The sequence below is a fragment of the Manis javanica genome, chromosome 11 (assembly GCF_040802235.1).
Source record: "Manis javanica isolate MJ-LG chromosome 11, MJ_LKY, whole genome shotgun sequence".
Taxonomy (NCBI): Eukaryota; Metazoa; Chordata; class Mammalia; order Pholidota; family Manidae; genus Manis; species Manis javanica.
In genome coordinates, this window is record NC_133166.1 from 90,866,680 (window position 1) to 90,888,503 (window position 21,824).

At 40.1% G+C, this 21,824-nt stretch overlaps 1 protein-coding gene and 1 long non-coding RNA gene across 2 annotated transcripts in view; one reads left to right on the plus strand and one right to left on the minus strand.

The window, feature by feature from the left end:
* Positions 1–5,196: 5,196 nt before the first annotated feature.
* The window catches only part of SHCBP1L (SHC binding and spindle associated 1 like), a 35,534-nt gene continuing 18,906 nt past the window's right edge, over positions 5,197–21,824 (minus strand). Inside the window, exons 7-10 of the mRNA XM_037021108.2 lie at positions 8,943–9,096; positions 7,512–7,762; positions 6,649–6,771; positions 5,197–5,810 (exon numbers count right to left, since the gene is read on the minus strand). Coding sequence (XP_036877003.2) covers positions 5,562–5,810; positions 6,649–6,771; positions 7,512–7,762; positions 8,943–9,096 — 777 coding nt within the window. The 3' untranslated portion in view covers positions 5,197–5,561. The remainder of the gene's footprint in view (positions 5,811–6,648; positions 6,772–7,511; positions 7,763–8,942; positions 9,097–21,824) is intronic.
* On the plus strand, positions 8,995–13,161 carry LOC140844467 (uncharacterized). The gene is made up of 2 exons (XR_012122834.1): positions 8,995–9,131; positions 11,177–13,161. It is a non-coding gene; the product is annotated as an uncharacterized lncRNA (long non-coding RNA).

The following is a 21,824-nucleotide window of genomic DNA, read 5'->3' on the forward strand; positions in this document are numbered from 1 at the left end:
TATGTGTAGTTGTTGATCTCACATGTTACAATAATTCTATAATGTTAATTACATCTGTTAGCTCTAAACATCAGAGGAAAAACTGTACTCTGTTTTCAAAAGTACACCAAGTGATGTTACTACTTATAGTAGTTAGAATAAATAGCCTTGAAATAGAAATGTTACTCTTGCAGTAAATACTGGTCAGTACACAATTTCACATGGATCACTGCATCTGAATAAAACTTTTGACCTAGGGCTGAACATTTTGGTTTTCTAAAAACCCAGCACTAAGGTCAACATTCCCTTTTCTAAGTTAGTTTCTGGTGTAAAAATTAATTTTAATTAGAATTAAAAAATTCACAAAATTCTTAAAGATAGTAGGCAAAAAATGAAGGTAAGTCAAAGTTTCACCAATGCATAAAATTTAGATATTTGAGAAATCCATTGTAAAGTGTTGTAAGTGTATAATCATCTCTACTAAACTAGCTTCATACCCTTTGAAATATGTTAGTATACTTATATTAGATGTATATAGATAATGCTGTCATGTGGGTGGCCTTCTATTTTGTCTGTATCCTTTTCAAAATCTTCTATGTGTGTCCTCTAGAGCACCTTAATGTTGATACACTGATGACTCCTTTCTCTTTACAGACTTTCATCTGTATCTCCAACTGATATTTCCTTTCTGAGCATCATACCCTATAAATATAATTGCTTACTGAACGTACATTTCTGTTTAGATAGCCCATAGAAATAAAAAACTCAGCACTTGTAGAACTAAAGAAAACCACCTAATTCACCCTATGCCCTATACGCTGTTTCTTGTTCAGTTTTGTCTTTTTAATAAAAAATAGGGGTTGCAGCTACTTATTTGCCAAAGCCACATATATTACTGCATATAGTCAGTTTCTATTTCCAAAACACCTTCCAGTTATGCTTTCATAAACCAATGCCTCTGTTCTATTCAGGCCATCACTAACTTGGATGTATGACACAAGAACCTCTTTACTGATCTTCCTGTTTACAATCCATTCACCACCCACAGCTATAGTAAACATTCCCATCAAATCTTCTATCACCACCATCCCTTCCTGGCTTAATAGTGGATCCTAGTGTCACTGGGGTTGGTCCTGGTGGAGGAAGCTTCTCATTGGGATAAAGGCCAAACTCCTTTCTTATCCCCTCAATTGCATGCAACAGCCATACTGAACTTCTAACCTTATCAGTGGACTGTGCTTTCCCTCACTTTACACATGTGAAAACTCCATAAAAGGTATAAATTTAATGTCTTGCTTGGCTGGTACTCACCTTCCAACAACTTCAACTAGAAATGAGAAACAAAAGATGGGCAAAAATGGCCAAAAGTGATGTCAGACTACATTCTCTAACGCTTGAAAGAAGCACTCAGACATAGTTCTGATAATCTTATAATTTCAGCTAAAAAACTAAGGAAATCCCTGTGCAGATTTCTAGAACTCTGTGTGCAGCTCCCACCTCTCTATTCTCCCTCAGGAATTTAGGTGTTTTTCTCTAAACTCCAGCTTCTGTCCCTTTAATTTTGTGAGATTGCTATCCTCTGCTGGGGTTCATTCTCCCTCCACCATAATCCAGAAAGTGTCTCCGCCAGAACATGAGGGCGATCTGAGGGCTCATCCCATTTGCTGAAAGCACTTAATTCATATATAAGTATATATATATATATTTATCCGTGTGTGTACATTTTAAATAGTTGGTTTTCTAGAGGGAAATGAAATACCAGGTAGAATCAGTTGTAAGTGGAAACCAACTTAAATAAATCAAAGTTGTCAAATAACCCATTATAACATCCAGAAGTCATTCCTTTGAAGGAGTGATCAGACTTACGGAGCAGAAGGCTACAGGGGTGTAATTTTGTGGTATATTAATACCTGGAGATATCAACCAGTGTGTGTGTTTCTCAACCATTCCTCTACAGTCTGCCTAGAACAGAGAATATTCAGTTTAAGGGATGTTGCAGCAGGTGTGATGGTTAGAAAGTTTTATCCAAAACAAGAGCTGATACACCCCTCTCCCACCCAGGAGATGGAATTAAAAGGGGCTGGATACAGTAGGGGGAGAGACTTTGGGAGGAATGTGAAAAGGTTGTAAAGTTGCCGCTTGTCATTACCGCCTGTCACCATGCACATCGGGGTTTGGGAATATAGTGAGAGTTGGCACAAAATTGGGTCTGCTTTGTGGTTCTAACTGAAATCTGTAACATGCATCACTTCCCAATTTGGGTGTCTCACAAAGGGCAAGTTGATCTAAAATCAGAGCTACTTCTCTCTTTGTGCTGCCGAGGAATGCCTCTCAGTCCTTCAGTTTGTAGCCATTTGCCACTTCACTGCTTCTACTTAAGTAACGTAAGAAGCTCCAGCATTGTGGTTTCCATTCTGCTCTTCAGTTGAGACTATCCCAGCTGCTACTAGCATGGCAATGGAGCAAAGGACATACCCACTTCTCCAGCCTCTTACAAAAAGTAAAAAGGGGTTTGAAGTCATCCTTTTTCGATCCACATCAACGCCACCCTTCTAATCTTGATTTGTCCAGTCTTAGAATCAACATGTTCATCCCTAGCAGCAACTGTGATGAGATGACCTTAAAAGTCCTGAATTATTTTAAGTCATTACTTGAAAAAAACAGTACAGTGCGGGATGTAATGGTTATTAAAACCCACTGCTGTACTCCAAGAAATTACAGTCTAGTAGGAAAGCCAGATAATGTGCTCAAAAGGGAAGGGCAGAGCAGAAGTATGGAGCCATCCCCCGTCAGGTTCTAAATTAGAATCTCTTAAATGTGTACTGTATGAGCTATGCATTGGATAGTTGGTCCTCGTGAAGGAAGCTTCTCTTAAATCCCATTTAAGGAGTACAACTAGAATTTGCCTTCCTTTGACCTAGAAAGTTGGTTAAGATAGTGGTAGCCAGAATAATGGTTCCCCAAAAGTTGTCCATATTCTATCTCCAGAACTGTGAATACTGGCAAAAGGGGCTTTGCAGATGTGATTAAAGTTAGGACCTTGAAATTAGAAATTTAGATTATCCACAAAGGCTCAGTTTAATTACAAGACCTTAAAAGTAGAAGAGGGAGGCAGAAAAGTGGGTCAGGGAGACAAGACCGAAGAGGCAGGAGAAATTCAAAGCAGGAATCCCTTGTTGCTGATTTTGAAGATGGAGGAAAGACCCCAGGAATGCGTTAGTCATTAGAAGCTGGGAACAGCCTTCAGCTGCCAAACATCAAGGAAATGGATCTTATCTAATCCAAAAACCGAAGGAACTGAATGCTGCCAACAATCCAAATGAGCAAGGAAACAAATCCTCTGGAGCCTCCAGAAAGAAGGCCAGCCCTGTCAACACCTTCATTTTAGCCCAGGGGGACCCATATCAGAGTTCAACCTACAGAACTATTAAGATTATAAATTGGTTTTGTCTAAGCCTGTAAAGTTTTGGGAATTTGTTATGATGGAAAAAGTAGGGGTTGGAAGGTGAAGGAGGAAAACTTTGTGAAAGATCAAATCTCTAGGCAATTTTAAAAACACTTTGTGCATGCGTTAGGGATATGAGAATAGGAAAAAACTACTGGAGTGAGCCTGAGAAAAGAGAAATGGGTTGGAAACCAAAGCAGCAAACAGAAGAGGCACAGGACCAGTGAGTGGCTAGTTCGCTCTTGCAAAGATACTGCCCTCTGCTCACACACAAAAGCCTATTTCGTCCATCACCTATTCCTCCTGAAGCCAAAAACGGAGGTGGAGGAAGAGGCTTGAAAAGGAAAATCCCCACTCTTACAGCTCATTAAATTAGTTATAAAAAGATTGTTCTTGGTAAGGCTTTCACAGACCATCCCTGGAATTACCTGTCACCCAGCTAGCAAGACCTGTTACATTTTTTTTAAAAAGGACAGGACTGGTCAGTGAAACACTGAAGAACAACCATGCCTTTGCCTTATTCAGCTTCTCAGGCTCAAGAGTCTGGCAATACAGGGTAACACAAAGTGAAAGTCAAATTGAGGGAGGAAAAGTCAGTGCTTGAGCCCGAGTGTTCATTTCCTTTTACATACTAAAAATCAATATAAGCTCTGTTGTGGGAAAAAAAATTTTCAGAGGACAGGCACATGGCCATCCAATTTAAAGGTTATATTTTGTAGCTTCATTTGCAGATAGTGTAGGCCATGTGATTAGATTCCAACTGGAGAGAGGCATGAAAGTTGAAATGTGTGTAACTTTTTAGAAAGGCCCTTCTCTTCTTGGCTTGAATTTAGATATAATGGCTGAAACAATTGCTATCTTGGGCCATGTGGTGAAAAACACAATGGTAAAACAAGACAAGAAACTTAAATTTCTAACATGGAACAACTACCTACCAGCCACCTAGCCCTATACCGAGTACCTTTGGACTTCTTTTTTTGTTTGTTTTTGAGAGGGCATCTCTCATATTTATTGATCATATGGTTGTTAACAACAATAAAATTCTGTATAGGGGACTCAATGCACAATCATTAACCCCAAGCCTAATTCTCAACAGTCTCCAATCTTCTGAAGCATAACGAACAAGTTCTTACATGGTGAACAAGTTCTTACATAGTGAATAAGTTCTTACATGGTGAACAGTGCAAGAGCAGTCATATCACAGAAACTTTTGGTTTTGATCACGCCTCATGAACTATAAACTCAGGTCAATTATGATTCTTCGTTTGATTTTTATACTTGATTTATATGTGAATCCCACATTTCTCCCTTATTATTATTATTATTATTTTTTTTTTAAATAAAATGCTGAAGTGGTAGGTAGATGCAAGATAAAGGTAGAAAACATAGTTTAGTGCTGTAAGAGGGCAAATGTAGATGATCAGGTGTGTGCCTGTAGACTGTTAATCCAAGCTAGACAAGGGCAACAAAACATCCACGGATGCAGAAGATTTCTCTCAAAACGGGGGGTGAGGTTCTAAGCCTCACCTCTGTTGATCCCCAATTTCTCACCTGATGGCCCCCCTGTGACTGCCTGTCTTAGGTCGTTCCTCCCTTGAGGAATCTTACCCACCTCTGGCTACCTTTGGACTTCTTGAATGAGGGAGAAACACATTTCTATATTGTCTACCTCTCTTTATTTTGGATTTCCTCGTTTCCTGCAATTAAGCCTAATATTTAATATACTTTGTCCTACCTTATTCCAGTTACTACCACAGATAAATTTGAATGAATCAGGAAATTGGCTATAAACTTTATTATTTTCTATTCTCTATGTAAACACCTAATGCTTCTTATTAAACTGAGAGTGTTAAAAACAGTGTTTACAACCACATTTGGAACTAAATAATGATTATGGTAGTACATTATACTAAAAATACACTAAATACCACTAAATTACATACTTTAAAAGGGTGAGGTTTATGATGTGTGAATTATATCTCAAAACTTATTAAATGTTAAAATGAATCAATGAATAAGGATTAAAATAGTTATAAATATTTTAAAATTAAGTTTTGAATTTAAAACTACGATTTCTGTGGGATATGAGAATTATTAAATATCTGAAATAGAAAACTTTAACATAAATCCAGATGCTTCAACTTGTGACTATTCTGATATCCCCCTTTATGTTTGCTTCTATCTTATTATTATTCATTTCCAGGTTCAGATTTTGCATTACTTTAGAGAGCATATTATCTTTTTTATCTCCTGAAGCAGCCCCTTTGTTGAGAGCTTCTTCTGCTACAATAAAACACTGTTGAGTTGGTTGAAGAATGCTTACTCCATAGCCATTGTTGTTGTATATATGATTATTAGTCATCTTCAGTTTGGGTTCTGGAAGAACCTGTTAAATTATTCAAGGAAATTAGTTTTTTCAGTTATTTCTACAAAAAAAAATATGGACTAACATGTAATAAACTAGAATTTATTCTTGGGTTTATAGGTTTCTTTAAAAGAACTGATTCAGTTTTGAAAGTTATTTTCCTTACACTGATTAATGTAATATAACTACAAAAATGTTTAACATGGAAATATTAAATGAAGTTTTCATTTTATTTTTATCAGCTGTTGATAAAAGTAACTACAATGAGGATAGCTTAGCTATATCCCATGAAGCTGACTTTTAAAATAAAACATAAATATTAAAATAATTTCAGATAAAATGATAAGCATGAAAATAATTTCAAATAATGATATGTAAACGAGTTCTAGGAAAAAAACTTCATTGAATACACAAGTCTAGAGCAGGACCTAGGAAGGTAGGATTTACAGAAGTAGAAAGGAATGGGAAAGCATTTCACTTATAAAATTATTGTTAATGTTTTAATTGGTTGCTTAAATTATTTTACAAAGTTTGAAAATAAGACAAATACTTCTCAAATAGTTATTATTCTCTTAATTTGCTTTACTTTCCAAAATGTATTACAGATCTGCTCAGTGAAAAATCCAAAACGTTTTTATAAAAGCAAAACTTACCCACTTTCTCATAGTCACTTATTTGCTAAGAATTTAAGTTGAAATTATTAAATTATAAGACTAAACTTGTTTCCTATCAACCATCATTTAAACCGTACTATTTAAACTGTACATACTTTGTCATATCAGTGATAACTTAGACTAAATTTTAAAGACTTAGTATATTTATGTTATTTATAATTCTATATTAAGAAATATGAGGATACCTTCATATTAACTCCACCTAAGGTGCTTTTTGAACTGTCACTAGTTCTAAGATTATTACAGTGATGAATTTCATTCCTTTCCAAAATGGCTGTGCTCCCAGGATATAATTCAACACCAGCACCCTGTAAATTAAAGGCAAATAAAACAATCTATGAGACACACACATACTTCTCCAAAATTTTCTTTAAGATTTGAAAATTGTAATTGTATATGAACACTCTAAGTACACTGAGTTACATGAGTAGACAGTGAATGCAACAATTATTGTAGAGATCATGTTTTAAAATGTTGAAAATTAATATTTGTTACAGAATCATTAATTCTAGCAGAAAGGTTGAAGTCTAAAAGAGCTGAAAATCTCTTTAAGGAATTCTTTTCAAAAGTTACAAAAATTTATACATACTCTGAACCCCTCATAATGCTGCTAAAGCCAATTTTCTTATTTTAGTGGAAATTTTAAAAAAGTCATTCTATAAAAAGGTCCTTTTATTTTTCTTACTGTAATCTTTTTATTTCAATTTTCCAGTCCTTTAATGATCTTTGTGATTGTTATCTGAAGGCTCAAGTTGTCAGAACTAATGCAATATCAGCAATGTCTGATAGCGGAATGCATAGTTATTTTTAAATAAAACATCAAGTAACTGACTCATGATCTGTTTTATAGACATTGATTCCTGGACTTTTAAAAAAATCTCAATATTTCCTTAGTTTGTACTTAGGCTGTTCATTTCCCTAAGTTTTGCCAGTTTCTAAGCTTAATTATAATGCAATTCAAAGAAGTAATTGTTATCCTTTGTTTGCATATTAAGATCACTCAAAATTATCTATAATCACATAAAGCCATAGTTGTAAAATGGAATACCTGGGCACCAGTTATTTCACTGTCTGTAATTGTCAGAGCAGCCCCTGTAAGAACACACACTCCTGTTCCTTCACATTTTAATACACAGTTTTCTAGAGTCATGTGACCAGACTCCACCACCACAATACCATCAACTGTCCCTTGTTGTATCAAAGATAGATGCATTAGTTTCACACTGTCAGCTTTGGACACCACAAAACTGTCATGAGAAGGTTCAGAAGTAATAACAATTTCCTCTCTCTTTCCAACTCCTGATTCACAGGGACAAAAAAAACAATTAAATCAGTAATTCCAAAGCTTAAAGCCCTTAGTTCATTCAATAATACTTGCTGTTACTAAGTTTCTCTTTTAACATATTTCGAATAAAATAATATATGTAATCAGTTAACTAATTAGGTACTTCACTATAATATTTTGTTCATATTTTGATGTCATGATGGAAGAATCTAGGTTTATAATCAATCTAAATGTACTTAAGGTATTTATTCAACATACTCATTCTACTACATATTTCCCTAAATTATATTTACAAAGTGTATAAGAGACAAAAAGTATCTTACTATAACCTAGTTTCAAAATAATAAATTACCATAACTAACAAAAGACAGTCAGAGACTCTTGCATTACAAGATTAATATTCATAGTTTTGCTTTAAAGTAGTCAAATCATCAATCCAAAATTAACATCAGTCCAAAAATAAGAGGCTGGATCTTGAAGAAGTCTACAAGTTTTAAAATTACAAATACAATCTTTAGTTCAGCAAAATACAACTGATTTTGTTCATCAAAATCTAGTAAAAGTTTTGCTTAATTTTTGAATTGATGTACACAGTTTAAGTCACCTGTTCTTTCCTTTTTGCTGGACAGTGGGAATATCCTTACTTCAGTGTAAAAGGGTAGAAATAAAATTACTAGATATGTTCAGAATCTAAAGAAATTTAGTAAATTCTGCTTTTCTACTTCTCTTTTAGCAAGTCTGCATGTAAATTAACATTTTTGAGAAAATGCTGAGTATATTTTAATATAGCCTTACATTTGGGTTTTCCTACAAAAGTGATATGAAGTACAGCGGAGACATGAGAAAAAAGTAGTTTGGGTAAAAACATGGATGGAGCTAACAGAAAATATTACTACCAGGTTTTTGTTTTTTGCTTTTTTTCTGGTTTAGAATCTATGCTTTAGTATTATATTATCATGGGGAGAAACTAGTCTCATTGATTAGTTTTCTCTGGTATATATGTTCAGATGAAGTCACCTGTGCAGATAATATACTCAACAGATGAGAAAAATATCAATTGTAAAAGGCATATAAGGGATTTTTGTGATACATAAACTTTGTTCTAATTTCTAATAATTTATTAATGTTTACAATACACAATTTGTCCATTATAATATGCATTGCTATAAAAAGATTGCAAACTGTCTTGCTGACCCTTTATAATGATGTCATCAGTCAATAAAGCGAGATTAAAAGCTTGATATTCTCCTGGAAAAATAACCACTGTATCTCCGCTGTAACAGCCATCCAGAGCCAAATCCAAGTCGTCGTGCTGCTGGATAAGTGTGTCTGAAGCTAAGTCTTTTACCTGAAAAGAATGAGAGCGTGGACCTTCAGCAATAGGTAAAACTGAAACAAGTCATTTTAATTAGTTAACTTGTTGATAACATCTCCTTTTTCCAAAGACGTACCTTGTATACTACACTGTATGTATTTATGTTCATTAAATGCTCAAAGTATCAGCCTATCAATTAAGAGAATGATGAAATGAGATTTTCTTCACAACACTAATCTTTTTACAGCTATTAAATACTGCATGCCAGAAGTCATATTTTGAACTTTACATAATACCTCCTAAGCCTCACAACAGTTCTTGGATGTAAAGTATTATTTCTTATCCCCTTATAAAGTTAAGAAAATTGAAACTCGGAGATTAAATGATTTGCCAAAGGACACAGTGAGTGTGAGGCTAAGCTTTATTTAGATCCAGGTCTTTATGGTGACAGATTTCTTTTCAATATAGTACTTTGTTTCCATTAACTCAAACTAACCTACAACATTGGTAAATCAACAAAACTTTGTATGTTAAAGATTCTAGAACTAAAACCAAAAAGTATGAGGAATTTGCATTGGGAATAGAAAAGAGGAGAGAACGTCATTATTAGTACCATGAGTGAGGAACTTCAAAAATAAAATTTGGAAACTAAAAATTTATCCTGAAAAAATGTCCTTTCTTTTATTTCAACAGAAATGGCATTATCATTCACATACCTTTTTACTTATTGTATAAGTGGCACTTGTAATAAAAAACATAGAAAATGAAAGAACACAAAAAAATGGAAATTTTAACCTGCACATTTTTGCCTAAATAAAAGTCTGTTCACACAGATATGTCCTTCCAGTCTTTTCCCCATGCATATATTCATTTATTTATAATGCCAACATGTCATACCATACATGTTTATGGCTTTGAATCCTGATTTTTCATTACATTCTATCCCATTTCCCCATATCTTTAAATATACTATCAAAGCCTAATTTTAACAGCTATATAATATATCATATCAATGAATCATAATTTAATTATGATCTTCTTACTCTTAATTAGATGGCTTATAATTCTTTCCATATCAAGAAATTAGCACAAATATCCTTAAGCACATCTCTAGGTATTTCTTTAGGCTAATTTACTAGATAGGGAATTACTGAGTCTAAGTCATAAAATATTGTAAGTCTGATGGATACATATTGCTACGTTACCCTCCAGAAAAGTTTAACCAATTAAAACGTGATTTGAAAATTCATTTTGCTTCAAACTCATCAGCATGGGGTAGCTTTTAAGTTTATAAATATTTGCCACTTTACTAAGCAAAAATCCTCACTGCCCATTTTAATTTCCATTCCTTTGAATAAGCAAGAGTGAACATTTTTCCACATATATATGAAACTGATCATCTTCACTAAATCAGCAAGCCAATACATTCATTTTTGCTGGCTTTATATATTATATACTCTAAATACTTTGGTGGTAGTGCAAGGATTACCTCTGTAGATAAATAATTTAGAAGAACTCTAGAATCTGTCTCAGTTTTACTCACTGAAACAGGAAATAAAAGAGAGAAAAAAAGTTTGATGGGGGAAGATAATGCATTTAATTTTAGTGCCAGTTAATTTGAGGTACCAGTGCACTTGCTAAGTAGAGGCTTCTAGTAGACTACAGATATAAGGGTCTAGAATATAGGACTAAGATCTGACTAGCATAAAGATCTTGGAGTTATTAACTTACAGTTTGGGCATAGGAATGGATGAGATTAGCTGCAAGAGTGTGCAAAGAGGGAAAGATAGTACTCTAGGATAGAACACTGAGGAACTTTTGAAAGGTAAATAGAAACAAAACAAGATTTCACAAAAAAAAGCTGAAGAATGGCCAAAGCGGTGTTAAGAAAATCAGGAGACTAAGATGTCATGACAGGAGGAAGTAGCTGATAATGTCAAATGCTGCTGAAAGACAAAATGAGTTGGTGGTCCCTGAGTTGTGTTTACTGCATTTAGCCCCAGTTTGGTCCCACATGCCCACAAGAGAGCATTTCTCCATGTAGTAGTCTGCTATTGCTGTCATAACAAAATACCTCAGATTACCTCAACAATACAAATTTGTTTTCCCACAGATCTGGAGGCTGCAAATCCAGAATGAAGGTGTCAAATTGGTTTCTTTTGAGGCCTCTCTCCTTAGCTTGCAGATGGCCACCTTCTTGCTGCCTCTTCACATGGTTGTCCCTCTGTACACATGTACTGCTGTTATCTCTTTGTGTGTCCATATTGCCTCTTCTTATAAGGACACCAGTCAGACTTTTGTTTAGCATCAATCATAATGGCCTTGTTTTAACTTAATCACTTATTTACCTTATCACCTAATATATATATAGCTACATGCTGAGGTACTGTTGGGGGGTTAGAACTTCAACATATGAACTTTAGGGAGACACAATTCAGTCCATAAAACCCCTAAGATCTGGAACAAGACAAATATGCCCACTTTTACTACTGTTATTCAACATTATATTATCCAGAAGAACTTCTAGCCAGAGCAACGAGGTAAAAATAGATAAAAGGCATCGAGGTTGGAAAGTAAGCTATCTCCATCTGCAGACAACATGACCCTATATTCTTCTTTGTACCTGGTATGTTTTTAGATACAATGATCACATCTTTTGTAGCATTACAGGGAAAATCTGACAACAATGGTGAATACATTACTGGGACATGAATGGCAAACAGTAGTAATAAGAGCAGTTGACATTTTTGTGATAGGCACTTTGCTAAAAGGTCTATAGAAATTATTTCATTTAAGCCTAACAACTCAATATAGTAGACTGCAATACTCCCTTTTACAGATGAGGAAATATGAGAAACTAATTGTAATTTATTTAATTTCATACAAGTACTAAGAAGCAAAGCTGTGAGTCAAACCCAGATTTTCATTATTTCAAAGCCTATGTTCTTTACCACCACACAGTCCTGTCTCCAGAGAAGGAACAGCATAAAGCCCTGTGATGAACAACGGGGATACTGCTGTTTGTCTAAGGTCTGGGAGAATGACTAATGTTGAACTTAGGCACTAGAACAAGTACTATTTATCTTTGCCAGGAATGATTCAGGAGCCAGAATGGGTCTATCTAAAGATAGTCATCACAATTTGAGATTTTGAAGAATAAGAGAGGAGGTAAAGATTGATATTTAATTTGATTGGAAGGATATTTGTGACAGCTGAATAAAGCATACAGGACAACGAGGAGAACTGTGTACAAAAAGATAGTTAAGTTCAAACTTAGAACTGTATGTCAGTGAGATACCCAAGTACAGATGCTCAGGACATGTAGTAATGTTGGTCAGCAAAGAATACAAGCAAGAAGGGAAAGAGAAAAGGAAACAAATTTTCTGAGAAACCATGTGTGCCAGGCATGGCTGGGTACTTTACATCTAGGTACTTAACATCTCATTTTATCCTCAAAAAACCCTGTAAGGTAGTGGCTCTGGTTGTTCTTGTTGGTGATAAACATTTATTAAGTATTGGGCATTATTCTAAGCATATTACAAATATAAACTCATTTAATCCTCACAACTCTATAAATAAAGAATACTGTATTATCCCTATTTTAGATTTTACAAATAAGGAACTAAAGTACAGATGGGTAAATAACTTGTTAAAAATCACATAACTAGTAAGTGGTAAAGCCAGAATCTGAATCTAAGCAGTTTGGCTCCAGAGCCCATGCTTTTAATCAGCATAGTACACGATTTTATCTTTTTAAAGCAAATAAAGAAATAAGGAAACTGAGGTTCAAGGTTAAGCAGCTTACCCAAGATTACACAGTTACTAAGTGGTCTCAGGCTATTTAAACTCTGGGCTATCTGACTACAAAGTCCATGTCTTCTCACTACACTGCTTGTGAAGATTACCATAAAGATGATGGGCATGGATGAAACTGTTTAAGGAAAGAGCATTGATCAGGAAGGAAGAACACTGAGTAAAGAGTCTTCAAAGTTGAGAAAATTGTTTAAAGGCTATGTATGTAGCTATGACTACTGTATCAAATTAAAATATTTTGTTAACCTCAAAGGTAAATCTAAAATAAAAGATCTAGTCTCATTATCCTGGCCTCTGAAATGGATGGATGTTTACTTGAACAAATGAAAGCGGATCTGCAAAGCACTGGATGAAAACCAAAGATATTTCTCACTGTATAGGAAAATAAGGACAGATTTAAAAACAAAAAAGTTAAGTAAAAATAAAAATGATAAAATAAGGCTGGAGATGAAAGCAAAATTTATACCTTTTTACAAAGATGTTTAAAAGATGTTTACAAAAATAATTGATAGAATAATTAATGTTATTGAATAATCTGACCCAATAAGCAATTAAAAGGAAAATTAAATTCTGTTGGAAATAATAAAAACAAGTAGGACAGCAAAGACCAGCCCAATAAGCCAGCTTTATCTCTCACCACTCTCTTCTTAGGTGTTAAATATCATTCTTGCTGGGCTTTTGGTATGGTAAGGGGAAGTACCAGTAAGGGAAAATGCAGGGTGCTATGGGAGTATATAGCAGTCTAATGTATTCTGGAAGGCTGAGAAAACCTTTTCTTGTGAAAATGGTAATTGAGACCTGAAGGATATACAGTGGCTCTCTGAAACAACACAGTGTACACCAGGATATTGTGCTAGCGAGGAAGAAAAAATGGGTATATGACAGTGATGAGGGGTATGATTAAGACAATTCAGAAAATTAAAATTAGCAGCTAGGTAGATGGTGGTGCCATTTACTGGAACAAAAAACTCTAGAAGGCAAACAATGGATAAGATCATGAATTTAATTGTGGACATTTGAGTTGAAATCAAGTGGTAATGAGCAACAGGCAGCTGGACATATACTTTGTGGTTCAGAACAAAATTTTGGCCTCGATATACATTTTAGGTTATTAGTATATACAATCAAAGTCATGGGAAGACATAAAATAAATCACTTAGGGATAATACAGTGCAGGAAAAAGATAAGTACCAGAAGGAGGACAGAAAGAGAAAAAAAGAAAAGCAACTAGAGAAAATAAAAACCAGGTAGGTATAGTAACAGAAGCAATGAAAAAAAAATATTAAGGACTACTGTGAAATGCTGCTGAGAGGTCAACTGAGGTAGAAAGATTTACTCTGTCATAAAATTTCTCCCTCTCAAGTTGGTTAAATTTATACTCATATTTCAGGTTTCAGCTGAGTTATTACTTCCAGCTAGCAGTGCCAGAAGTCCTAATTCTGGCTTATGTACCTAACTGCCCTATCTGCATCCTGTACCTACTCCTATCATAGCACTTAGTCTGTGTTGTAATTGTAATTGCCTATTTACTTATCCATATCTCTACCATAATTCAAACTTCTTGAATATATGAAGAAGCAAGACTGTGGGTCTGGTTCAAAACTGATTCTCCCTCAAATGTAGTCTTTCTCATATTTGTCACCCATCCTGACCATAGCTACTAGTATAGTGCCTGGCAACACAGTTAGTACTCAGTAAATTGTTACTGAGATTTATTTAGTACCTATTAAATGCCAACTACTGAGCTGGATATAATGGGGGAAATTGAGGCATTAATGTCAGACAAGAACTCTACCTTCAAAGAGCTTCTTTTCTGATTATATGTGTAAAGGAGTGCAGAGAGCATTAAGAGTCAGGAAAAAGAACTAATAAAACTTAGCTAAACTTTAACAGCAGACCATTCCGGAATAGTAAGAGATTCAATGTCTAAACTTAGAGAAAGACTAGATCAAAGGAAGAGAGAGCGAGAGGCCAGCCAAGGGCTATTTGAATCCTAGTTTACTAAATCCCCATGGTTTACAACCCTGATATCCACCCTGGCAGGGCCCTTGCTTATTTTTATACTGCTTCTCACTTTAGGTCCCTGTATCTTAAACCGGCTAATAGCCTTTGTTAGGGAAAGAGTGAGTGCTGTTCAGGTGCTAATGCTGAGACCGCAGTATCATTCACTCACACAGCAGGAAGAAACAAACATTCCATGATTGGAATGGTCAAAGGAAAGTGGGGAAATGTAGAATCTAAGCATTAGTAAGATTAGTAAATTAGCATAAGCATAGCCATCTTAGAAACCTAGAAACCATTTTCTGAGAGTGTGACTCAGAAGAAAAAAAAACAAAAAACAAAAAAACAAACCCTGGGCCTGGGTAAGGCCTTGAAAAACAAGTTAATCATGAGCACCGGGTGGTGGGCAGCTGGGACCCTTGGTCAGCTAACCTTGGTCAGTAAATCTTACATACCAAGCTTATCGTGCAGAACCTCCCTAACCAGTGAGGAGTAGTCTTACCCTGCCCTTGCTTAACCCCAGGATATATGTCTTGCAAGAATAATGTATAGTTATAGAAAATTACTATGAGTTAAGTGCTTTGAAATTGCTATATAAACCCTTGGCTCTGAGTGCTCGGGGTCCTTGTTGAGACCCTCTGCATCGGGCTGACTTGGACCCCAGCTAGCTGGCTGAATAAAGACTTTGCTTGAATTTACATCTCTATGCCTGTGTAGTTTGTTCTCTGGGGAAGCCTCGGAAGCCTGGACCCTAACATCCCATTTTCCCAAGGTCAAGGAACAGGCCTTAAGTATGAGCATTGGCATCAAGAAGGGTAAGCTCGACACCTTTTGCTCAGTCGAGTGGCCTTCCTTCGGAGTAGGCTGGCCGGCCCAGGGGTCTCTTTCTTTGGACCTTATTGGCAAGATCAAAGCCATTGTCTCCCGGCCAGGTCCTGAGGGCCACCCTGACCAACTTCCCTATATTCTTGTCTGGGAAAAATTGGCCGAGAATCCCCCTTCCTGGTTAGAGCCCTTTTTGGTGGAGAAACCTCATACTGACCCACAAAAGACCTCCGTCCTAGTTGCCCAGGAAAAATCAAAGCCCTCTGATCGCAGGGCCAGAAATCCTGTGCGCCCAAGTGCGCCGCCTGTCCTCCCCGACAGTTCTCCTCTTTACCCCCTCCCGCCGATTGAGCAGCCACCCCCGTATGCAGAGGAGAGGGGTGAAGCTGCCGGGGGAATAGAAAATGCGGCTAGGGAACCCAGCAGGAACCAGGCGGCTGCAGCTTCCCCAGATTCTTCAGCAGAGGGAGGCGGGAGGCCGGAAAGAGCTTCCTCACACTCCCCCGCCCTGGCCCCACGCTGGGCGCCAGGTAGAACTGGAGAAATGCTGCTAAGGTCTCGAGGGGCCAGGGAACAAGAAGGGGAGGCTCCCTCCTCCACCTCAGAAGGAGCAGTGCCAGTTCTGCCTGTGCGTGCCATCGGTACCGGCATTGCTCAGCAATATCAATATTGGCCCTTTTCATCTAGTGACCTTTATAATTGGAGGACTCAGAATCCTCCCTTCTCAGAGGACCCCAAAGTGTCTTATAGGTTTAGTGGAGTCCATTATGTTTACCCATCGTCCCACATGGGACGACTGCCAGCAATTACTCCGCACTCTCTTCACAATGGAAGAACGAGAGCGTATCCTCAATGAAGCCAGGAAAAATGTCCTCGGAGAAAATGGAAGACCCACTACCCTCCAGCCCATCATCGACGAGGCGTTCCCACTTACACGCCCAGATTGGGACTTCGGAACTGCAGAAGGTAGGGAGCGTCTCCGGGTCTACCGCCAGACTCTGATGACCGGTCTCCGGGCAGCCGCCAGACGGCCCACTAACTTGGCTAAGGTAAAAACTATTGTTCAGGGGGAAATGGAAAGCCCAGCCGCGTATCTGGAAAGGCTGTTTGATGCTTACAAGCAGTACACCCCCATAAACCCAGAAGCAGAGGAACATAGGTCAGCTGTAGTCCTCTCATTCATCAACCAGGCAGCCCCCGATATCCAGAGAAAACTCCACAAGCGGGAGGACCTAGGGGAGATCTCTATTAGAGAGCTGCTGCAGCAGGCAGAGAAGGTCTTCAATGCTAGAGAAACTCCGGAAGATAGAGAAGAAAGGCTGAGGAAAGAGAAATGGGTAATGCAGGAGAAAAATAGGAAGGAAGACAGAGAATTTCAGAAAAGGGAGAACAAGAAGCAGAGGGTAGAGATGGCCAGGATATTCCTGGCCGGGGTGAAGGAGGGCCCTAGGCCACCTCAAGGAACAGGACCCCGTCAATCCCGACTAGGACAAGATCAGTGCGCCCTGTGTAAGAAATACGGACATTGGAAGAGGGAGTGCCCCCAAAGGAGGGAACAAGGGAGAGAGAACCCTGTTAAGACCCTGCACCTAGGAGAGGAGGATTGACGGGGACGGGGCTCGGCACCCCTCCCCGAGTCCTGGGTAACCCTGTGCGTGGAAGGGACTCCCATTGGGTTTATGGTAGATACTGGGGCACAGTATTCAGTTCTCAACCAGGCCCACGGCCCCCTAAACCCAGAACGCACAAGTATAGTCCAGGGAGCGACAGGGTCCAGGAAATGTGCCTGGACTACTAACAGAAAAGTGGACCTAGGAAGGCATCAGGTCTCTCACTCATTCCTGGTCGTACCCGAAAGCCCCGCACCGTTGCTGGGCAGAGACTTATTAACCAAGGTCGGGGCTTGCATTCATTTTGAACCCGAAGGGATAAAAATCATGGACAAAGAAGGGCAGCCCCTACAACCGGCGCATGTGTTAACTCTTTCCCTGGCCGATGAACATCGTCTGTTTCAGACGGATCAAGAAAACGGGGGCCAGGGAGAGATAGATTCTTGGGTACATAAGTTCCCTTCCACATGGGCCGAGACCGGAGGAATTGGTCTCGCTAAACACCTATCCCCGGTTGTTGTTCAACTCAAAGCCGCAGCTCTACCCATCCGGGTCCGGCAATATCCAATGCCAGAAGAGGCTAGGAAAGAGATAGCACCCCATATCCATAGACTGTTAGAGACAGGAATCCTTAAGACCTGCCAATCTGCATGGAATACGCCTCTGCTTCCAGTGAGGAAGCCTGGAAGTAAAGATTATAGGCCAGTGCAAGACTTGCAGAGAGTCAGTGAGAGGGTAGAAGACATCCATCCTACAGTGCCTAACCCTTACACCTTACTCAGCCACCTGCCACCCACGCATGTGTGGTATACTACTCTGGACCTAAAAGATGCGTTCTTTAGTATTCCACTCTCTGAAGTTAGTCAGCCTTTGTTTGCCTTTGAGTGGCAAGAGCCAGGAGGAGGAAGAAAAGGGCAGCTTACCTGGACTAGACTGCCTCAGGGCTTCAAGAACTCTCCCACCTTATTCAATGAAGCCCTAAGCCAGGACTTGGAGCCCTTTCGCAGGAGCCACCCCCACGTGACGTTGTTGCAGTATGTAGATGACCTGTTGCTGGCCACAGAAACCCGTGAAGAGTGCGAAGAAGCCACGGGGAACTTGCTGGCTGAACTAGGTGAACTGAGATATCGAGCCAGCGCCAAGAAAGCCCACATCTGTCAGAGGTCAGTAGTCTACTTGGGGTACACAATATCTAATGGGGCCAGGTGGCTAACACAGGCCATGAAGCAAACTGTCCTGGCTATCCCCATCCCTTCCTCACCCCGGGGAGTGAGAGAATTTCTTGGCTCAGCCGGGTTTTGCAGGCTCTGGATTCCAGGGTACGCAGAAATAGCCCGACCACTATATGAAGCAACCAAAGAAGGGCCGGGCTGGCAATGGATGCAGGAACAACAAGAGGCGTTTGACAGACTAAAAGAAGCTCTCCTCCGGCCCCCCGCCCTATCTCTGCCAGACCCAGAAAAACCCTTTATCCTGTTTGTAGATGAAAAGAAGGGAGTGGCTAAAGGAGTTCTGGCTCAGCAGCTGGGCCCGTGGAAGAGACCTGTGGCTTATTTGTCCAAGCGGCTAGACCCAGTGGCCTCCGGGTGGCCACCTTGTCTGCGTATCCTAGCAGCCATCGCTTTACTGGTAAAAGAGGCAGACAAGCTGACTTTGGGCCAAAATCTGAGAATAACAGCCCCACATACCGTGGAGGGGATCCTCAAGCATCCTCCAGGAAAATGGATGACGAACACAAGATTCACCCACTATCAAGGGCTCCTACTAGATTCTCCCCGAATCGCCTTCTCTGACCCGGTAACCCTAAATCCTGCCACCCTTTTGCCGGACCCAGATCTGACGACCCCCATCCATGACTGTAGAGATATCCTTTCCGAAATTATCCAGGTGCGAGCAGACCTGAAAAACACACCGTTACTGAACTGTGAGCTAAATTGGTATACGGATGGGAGCAGCTTTGTGCAGGAGGGGGTCAGGAGAGCAGGGGCAGCAGTAGTAACCCACGATGGGGAAGTTGTCTGGAGCACAGCTCTGCCCCCTGGCACCTCAGCACAGAAGGCGGAACTTATTGCTCTCGCTGAGGCCCTGGAAAGAGCAGAAGGAAAGCGGGCCAATGTTTACACAGATAGCAGATACGCCTTTGGCACTGTCCATGTCCATGGTGCCATCTACCGAGAAAGAGGATTCCGTTCCGCGGAAGGGAAGGGACTGAGGAATCTGCAAGAGGTCCAAAGACTATTAGCTGCTGTTGAAAAACCTAAAGCGGTAGCAGTTATACATGTACCGGGCCACCAATCAAAGAAGACACCCGAGGCCATCGGCAACAGTCATGCAGATGCAGAAGCTAAAAGGGCAGCCCTCTCAGACTCTCTTGTGCTTGCGGCCCTCGAAATACCCATACCTGAACTGCCCGCACTGCCGCCCAAACCTGAGTATTCCCCTCAAGATCTTGAGTGGATTAAGAAACAAGTCCCGGGGGAAGTGTTTGGAGAGGGACATTGCGGTAGGGACCAGGAGGGTAGATTGATCTTGCCAGAAGCATTAGGACAGTACCTGCTTGCTAATCTGCATAAGTCCACCCATCTAGGTGGAAAGAAACTGCTCAGCCTTTTCCAGTCTGCGCAGTTAGTGTTTCCCCACCAGAATGAGGTGACTCGCCAGATCATGAAAGAATGCAGTAGCTGTGCAATGCTAAGACCAGCCCCAAGAGGGCTGCACCCAGCAGGTACCCGGGAAAGGGGGAGGGCTCCAGGGAGGAATTGGGAAATAGACTTCACCGAAATAAAACCAGGGAAGTATGGATACAGGTATTTGCTAGTTATGGTAGATACTTTCTCTGGGTGGGTGGAGGCCTTTCCAACCAAGCATGAGACTAGCCAGGTAGTAGCAAAAAGATTAATTGAAGAAATCATCCCCAGATATGGGGTCCCTGAAGCAATAGGTTCCGATAACGGCCCGGCTTTCGTTAGCAAAGTCCTGCAAGGACTAGCCCTAGCTTTGGGAGTAGATTGGAAGTTACATTGTGCTTATAACCCACAAAGCTCTGGGCAGGTAGAGAGAATGAATCGGACCTTGAAAGAGACCCTTTCTAAATTGGTATTGGAGACTGGTGGGGACTGGGTGACTCTCCTTCCCTTAGCCATCTTCCGCGCTCGGAACTCCCCCTATGTACATGGTTTAACTCCATTTGAGATAATGTATGGGGCCCCTCCACCTATAACTCGACAAGTGCAGCTTCCCGATGCAGAGGACCCGGCCCCTGACTATCTGAATGTGTTGCAAGTTCTTGCTAAAGTGCAGCAAGAAATCTGGCCCCTGATCAGAGCATATTATGAGGGCGGGAAAATTCCGAGCCCGGAACATGGCATAGTCCCAGGGGATATAGTATGGGTCAAAAGACATCAAGTGAAGACTCTCGAGCCCAGGTGGAAAGGACCTTATGTTGTATTGTTTACCACCCCCACTGCTCTCAAGGTTGATGGTATCGCTCCCTGGGTACACCACACCCACGTTCGGAAGGTCCTGCCTCATAAAGACCCAGGGGCCTGTAAGGAAAAGTGGAAGGTGCAGCAGCATCCTGCCAATCCCTTAAAACTACACCTAAGCCGAAGATGAAAGGAGCCACATCTCGTCGAGGCAATGGGACCGGCTCCTAGAAGTTGTCCATCCAGGAAGCCTATCGGCCAGAGGACCTTTCGGTACCTCATCAGTTCCGGGTGAGAGACCCTGTTTACGTGAGACGACACAGAACGGGGACCCCCACCGGGCCCGGATTGGTAGGTAACTCAGACTAATAACCCCCTCAAGCTTCGCTTGTATAAAAAGAACCACGCTATTGGTGATTCTGATGCTCCTGCTACCTCCAACCCACCAAAACCCTAACCCCCATGTCCCCTATCAGCTCGCCTGGGAAATAGAGAACTGAGAAACTCATGAAATATACAACCGCACTTCCCACACGACTCCCTTAGGCACGTAGTTCCCTAACTTGTACTTTAACCTAGATAGAGTAGCGGACTTACAAAAGAGAGGCGGAAAAGGCAAGAGTCAGCATTCAAGCCTCCCTCTTCCCTGCGCCCCTCAGTTCTGTCCTGTTGGAATGGGAGGAGGAGACTGGCGAGAAAAGCAGCGCAGAGTCTCTGTGAGTCGAAATGAGTTTTATGTGTGCCCAGGGTTTCGAACAAGGCCAGCGAAGCAGCAGTGTGGAGGGGCTGAGGCCCGATACTGTGCACTCTGGAGTTGTGTTACCACCAATGACGGGGAGTGGAAGTGGCAAGTAACTCCCCAGCTCATCACTCTCTCATTTGTTAAACCGTGCACCCGAACCAGGTACAGCCCAGACTGTAATCTGCTCAAGCTCCAGTTCACAGAACAAGGAAAAAAAAACACCCAATGGCAGACAGGGTTAACCTGGGGCCTATATCTTTATCAGACCCCTCCCTTTGGAACCCTTATCCGAGTCAAATTAAAAGTTGAGCCAATAGTCAAGAAAGCCTTAGGTCCCAACCCGGT